The sequence below is a fragment of the Haliotis rubra genome, unplaced genomic scaffold (assembly GCF_003918875.1).
Source record: "Haliotis rubra isolate DU_JTF1 unplaced genomic scaffold, ASM391887v1 Scf19, whole genome shotgun sequence".
Taxonomy (NCBI): Eukaryota; Metazoa; Mollusca; class Gastropoda; order Lepetellida; family Haliotidae; genus Haliotis; species Haliotis rubra.
In genome coordinates, this window is record NW_025765891.1 from 533,081 (window position 1) to 539,559 (window position 6,479).

A 6,479-nucleotide genomic window follows, 5' to 3' on the forward strand; every position below is an offset into this window, starting at 1 on the left:
AGTATGACGCACCTCATGAAATGGCTAAGAACATATTTGACACGAAAATAGCACATATTTTGCTCTATGGCGCCGAAATTTGGGGATATACATATAGAGCAGATATTGAAAAGCTTCAGGGCTTGTTCTTCAAGAATTATTTAGGTTTAGGAAAATTTGTGTCTACAAACACATAAGCTGTTTTAGGGGAGTTTGGCAGATATCAAATGTCTGTTAATTATTTTAGTTGTTGTATCAGGTACTGGTGTAGACTAGTGAGAATGAGTAGCCATAGGTACCCTCGAGCTTGTTATGAAATGCTAAAAGTCTTTGATGAAAATGGAAATGTAAACTGGGTCTCTCATGTTCGTTCACTATTGTTTAAATTTGGATTCTCTTTTGCGTGGATTACACAAGACTTTGGCGACGTAGAAGTGTTAATGGCAACGTTTTTGCAAAGCTGCAAGAATATCTGTTTCCAAACTTGGAGCAGTGATATTGGTAGTAGTTCCTTTTTGAAAGTTTATTCATCGTACAAGACAGTTTTGGAAACAGAAGAGTATATATTGGGTGTCCAACAGTTGCGTTTCAATAAAGACAATGTAGACGATACTATAGCTATATGTAGCAAGTGTCATTTAAATGTCGTAGAGGATGAATACCACTCTCTGTTAGTATGTCCTTACTACCATACAAGTAGGATGCAGTTTATTCCTGTGTATTATCATATAAATCCATCTGTATTTAAGTTTAAGCAGTTGTTATGCAAAAAAGATGTGAATCTTATTAAAAGCCTAGCAATCTATCTGAAGAGAAACCTACCTGTCTGACTGCTATACAGTAATGCATTATATTTATGTATATGTATTGTAGGCGCACAAACAAACAAATATGTATTTTTAGTACTCTGGGCCATGAGGCCATTATGCGATATAAACTATCTCTCTCTCTCTCTTGAATGATGTTGAAAACAGACAACTAAGGTTCATGTAATAAATTCCAACTTTTATTGTTACACTGTAGACCTATAGACCATGTGCTGTCACACGACACATACACTGTGTACCACGTACTTAATATATTTTGGTGAGTATATAACTATCAATATTGTGATATCACGTTACTAAAAACGATAAACATCTGATCTCCACGGCTATATTTGCCAGCTTGATGGTCCCTGTATAAATACAGCTTGTTCAAAACAATGATTGTGTCTTCTATTTCTGTAGATTGTATCAGGTTTTCCTTCTAATATTACAACTCACAGAAAAGCCTTTTAATATTACAACTCACAGTAAAGTTGGCATATTGATGCTTTGAATAATCAATACCATTTAGAAAGTGGTCAAATGTAATATATGTTATATGCTGGCGATTAGATGATTAGATTCTGAGGGTGGGGGTTCGAATCCCGGATGGGACTCAACCTAACAAAGGTTCTAGAATACTGAGAAAGTGTAATCCCAAATATAAGATATGTTACATTGGTGGTTGCTGTGAGTGTTGATAAGAGATAATCCCGTCTCGGAAGTACAGTACCCACATAGTCAATCTGTCATCGTCATGTGTGAATGTCGCTAACAATCTTACCACTGAACGGTTACAGATATGGCGTTAAACCACACGTGATAAAACATTGCTTATTGAAACTTATTGAGGATAGACGCAATTTCTTTAAATGCGTATATTTTTACCAAGTTTATTTTGACTGTATTACAGTGTTACGTTTCCATATTGAAAGGTAAACCCAGAAATCGGTATTTGACAGCTTACTATCTATGGACAATAAATACATCATACTGAAACATAGCTTCAGATTTACGGTCCAAACAGGCAGTTATATTTATACCTTACTACAGAAATACCCAAATAAAACAGTTCAAATCTGAGTATATAGAAATATATAATAATTAATTTACATTACCCATTGTCCCTGATTGATTACAACGTAGATTTATATCATGATAACACTGATGAAGTATCAAGTCTATATCAAGTATCAAGTCTATATGTGAGGAGCAGTGAATACACTCATGTAGTTATAGCACGTCCTTCGACCAACCATTCAATTAAACAACGATTTAGACACCAGAACATTTTATATAAAGTTATATACGTTGATATATCAGAACGATATCCTGCTGTTGTTGTCCCAAGAACACGTGTAAGGATGTGAACGGAGCTGTATCCTGCCAGGACCAGTATTAAGGCCATGATGGGGATAATCAATTGTGTGGAGACCAGGAGAAATAGGTTACTGACCATAAGCACCATCTATGGATGAGTAAATGTTGTTGGTCAAATTAATCAATTCAATTGACATCGTAAACGATTTTTTTGTTTGCATGATCACGACAACGAGCTGATCCAACTTGGGGAGAGACGTTTCCATTGAGAAAGATGTACCGGTGGGATCGAAGGACGAAAGCAACCTGATTGAGAAAGAAAAAACTTGAATGGAAACCAAGTTCTATGGATAGACAACTTCTTTATTGCAATGGGTGCGACGTTTCGGTGTAGGATACCGTTATCAAGCAAGTGATACATAAAATTGTAACATGGAGAATATATACATAGCTGCATAGTGTGTATATACAATTGACAAGGTTGATATACATTGGATTGCTAATTAGTGATTTGAGCAGAGTAGGTTGATGTACAGAGTGATAGTGATTAAAACAATATGCAGAATGAGTTTATACAATAGATGAGTTGATGTACACTGAGATGGTAATGTGAGTTGAAGAGGGTAGGCGGATGTACACATTGATTGGTTGTGATTACAATACACAAAAGGGGGGCATAGAAGCCAGTTGGACGAGGTATGGGTGGATTACTGGTTATCTTTAATTAGGTGGTGATAGGCTGAAAAGATAAAATAACCTTGATCCCGGTTCATGGTGGGGTTGAAGCGTTGGATTTTTATGGCTTCAAGACGTTTCCTAATCTTGTAGTCTGATCGGTTGGTTTCCAGGATGTGGATGTTGTCCCAAAGGATGGCATGGTCAGGGTTGGCTTGGGTGTGGTCGGCTATGGCGGATTTGGAGTCTTTTTTCGACTGAAGTTTTGTGTTCTTTAATTCGTAGTGGTAGGAGGCGGGACGTTTCACCTATGTAAGAGTCTCCACATTGGCAATTGATCTGGTAGACTACTCCTGTGGGGTCTTCTTTGGTTGTTGATGGGGGTTTGCCTGTGGCTTGGAGGAGGTTTTGGATGGATTTGCCTTTCTGGAACAGAACGTCTGTACCTGCTTGCTGCTGAAGTAGTCGTCTTATCTGGTGGCTGACTGCTGGGGCATACGGGATACCTATTACGAAGGGTGCTGATTGCCACCCTTACCCGAAGAAGCCAAGAACATCTGCTCGACAACACAAGCCCTATATATCGAACTCAACCACCTCCGCCATATCCTCATTCATTATAACCAGTATCCCCAGAAGTTAGTTAACAACGTCATCAGATCCACCATCAACCCAAGAGATAAATCACCCCGTCGGCAATCAGCACCCTTCGTAATAAGTATCTGGCTTCCTCTACATACTGATGAAGGGGCAAGAAGTAGCCCAGAAACGTAGTGTTGTAATATTACAGGAGTTGTAAAATACACCTGCTCTCACCACCTAATTATTTTCTGTCACTGCAAATCTGTCCATTACCTTTCAGTAATGGAGACTTTCCCTGAGAAAAGTCACCATTACTAACATATTACTCATTACCAAAATATAACAAACACAACTTTACAGTTTATCGTTTAATTTGATTTTTTCCAGTAATTACAGTTAGTTGACATTCACACTAACAGTAACAGAAATGTTTTTACTGTCGTCAGACTTATCTATGTCAGTACTAGAACAAGCGGTAGAACTGGCTGAACCAGGAACTGAAGCTTGACCTTGCAGAAGAGAACTCAACTTCCTTTTTTGAGCCGAGTTGGTACGCTTATAGCTCCTCACTGCGCTTGACCGGTGCCCAGTTACCTCGCATATCAATTGCTCGTCAACACCAGCCTCAAACAAACGAGTGGCGGCTGTGGCGCGTAGTGAGTGGTTGGTCCTGTGTCCGGTCAATCCAGCTCTTTGGCAAATGTCAGACACCATAGCAGCTAGACTGTGGCGGCCAACTGCTTGACTGCTGTACCATACGTCGCCCATTGGTTTTCGTAATGGTCGCAAGTAGAAGGGGTCACTGTCTGTTTTGGGGGTGGTCTATGGGTTAAATATTTTTCAAAGAGTTCAACCAAACACCTTTCTGGCTTGTCAACGTTCTCATAGGCCCTCACAGATTTTGCTTTACACTTCCGATGCTTAAGGCCCCCCTGATTGGACTTAGATAAGACGTCCTCAGTATAGATCAGAACACGCCCGTGTTGATCAGACGATAACGAAAACTGAGAAGTCCTTCCGACGCGCAAATTTCGGTGTTCCTGGCCACCCCTGAGGGCGAAATTAATCCCAACCAAGTAGAAAATAGTGTCCAATAATTGCTTAGGGTTATCACTCCCAAGAACACCTTTTGCCCATAGAACTTCCTCTTCCTCTGGCGTGATCACTTCGGCTTGAACCGGTGGCTTACTGGATGGATCCTTAGCGCGACGTTTCATCATGTTATCCAGGGTGTTCTTTATTTGCAAAAAGGCGTCATCAGTTAGGAACTTGTAGGCTTTGCCAATGCTGTCCATGTGTAACTGGAGGCAGATCACAAGTCCATATAAGGTGTCGGACGGGAAATCAGTGCCGTCCGTCTTCTTCACCTCACAGACAAATCTGGAAATAGTATAGTTCAGTTCGTCAACGCTCATTTCCTCCAGTGGTACCATAATGAAGCTTAGGTTCCTGGAAGTGTCCGCTGCTAGTTTGTTTCTGTTACTTTGCCATTCTCTGAATAAAGTTGTAGCCCATTTCATTTTTGATACTGTGCTGTCGGCAAACCTGAAAGGTCAAAAGTCAAATGATAAGATATAGAGTATATGATATCATAAACTACTATATACTAAACTTCAACTTTAAATACTCAAAAGTGTTCGAAACTGACGACAGACAATAAACTGAGAACGGTCATAAATGTTAAACACAATCGCTAACAGAATTAACAAAACGAATCTGGACATGTTGTTGTAACATCTCTGAAGCTTTCTGAAAATCTCTAAGAGACGAGTAAGATTTAACGTAATAATTATTATAACACAATCACTTTATAAATGCCAATTCCATTTCATGTTCGAAGAAAGCATACAAAACAAATCAAGTACAAATGTCAAAGTTTACCGTGCGCGTTACTTTTAATGCTTTTCAAAGAAATTCTAGAATTATCATTTCAAAGTAAACATCCGAAATGAACATGTACTTACTTTTGGTTTGTAGATCATTCAGTATGTTGTCAGGAACGGGCTCGTGAAAACGACTGCCACTGTGGGTAACCGACGTCTCCGACGCGTTCCCTCCCTTCTTGTCAGTTTCATACGTAGTTTCATACGTTGATTGCTTCTCAGCGACTATACAAGACGCCACTAACTCGTCATCCGACTGAGTGATTTTGTCACCAAAACCCTCCAAAACGTCACCAACAATAACTTTATCAGCAGTTTCATCTGAAGATATATCCGAATATTGCGTTGTGTATGTTGACTGGGTCAAAAACATTCCATCATCATCTGAGCTATCGATGTCCATCCTTACGACTGTCTTCTGACACGTGGTTCAAGTAATGGAGACATACGGGTTTTCGCGCACAAAATCACGTGCATTTTATACCATTATTAAAAGTAATGGAGACATACGGGTTTATACAAACCAAACGTGCAAGGTATGACATTTGCTGACGTAATGGAGACATACGGGTTAACACGGGTACAAAGCACGTGCGAGTTATTTCATTTGGTGAAGTAATGGAGACATACGGGTTTACACGCATACAACGCACGTGAAAAGTGGCAGCCCGTTCTTTGACGCATAGAGGGTCTCCACTAAGGAGAGAGTTGATTTAATACTTTTACCGAATACAAGCGGATATTTTTTTCTAAAATGGTTTATTAAGTTTTAACTGAAAAAAATATTTGGTGTTCATTGATCTGCATTGTATTCCCCGTTAGGTGTGGGTGTATTTTAAGTCGGAGAAAGTCCTCGTATCTGTCCATTCCTGAAAGCTAATGGAGCCTCGTCTCCATTACCTTTCAGGAATGGACAGATATTCGGACTTTCTCCTATACAAGATCACCAGTAATCCACCCATACCTCTTCCAACTGGCTTCTATGCCCCCCTTTTATCCAACTTCTAAAATGCCTCTCAAAAAAGAAAAAACTTATTTGTTTGATCTGAGAGTTCGTCGGGGACAGTGAACCAAAGGCTAATATGAAAATGTAATGGTGATTGTTGGGAAACGGGAAACTCAGACCAGTTCCTTTATGTATATGAAGCCAAAGAGACCTTGATCTGGGGACAGTTTCAAAACGAAACAGATTTCAAAGAGCACCAGGCGACTCGTGCTCGAAAGGTGTTTGATT

The 6,479-nt window shown here is 39.6% G+C and overlaps 1 protein-coding gene across 1 annotated transcript; it reads right to left on the minus strand.

Annotated features, from left to right (window-relative positions):
* Nucleotides 1-3,758: 3,758 nt before the first annotated feature.
* LOC124274278 lies at nt 3,759-5,648 on the minus strand. The gene is made up of 3 exons (XM_046709619.1): nt 5,401-5,648; nt 4,436-4,907; nt 3,759-4,184 (listed from the first exon to the last, which is right to left on the minus strand). The coding sequence occupies exons 1-3, from the start codon at nt 5,646-5,648 to the stop codon at nt 3,759-3,761; spliced, it is 1,146 nt and encodes a 381-aa protein (XP_046565575.1).
* Nucleotides 5,649-6,479: the final 831 nt, after the last annotated feature.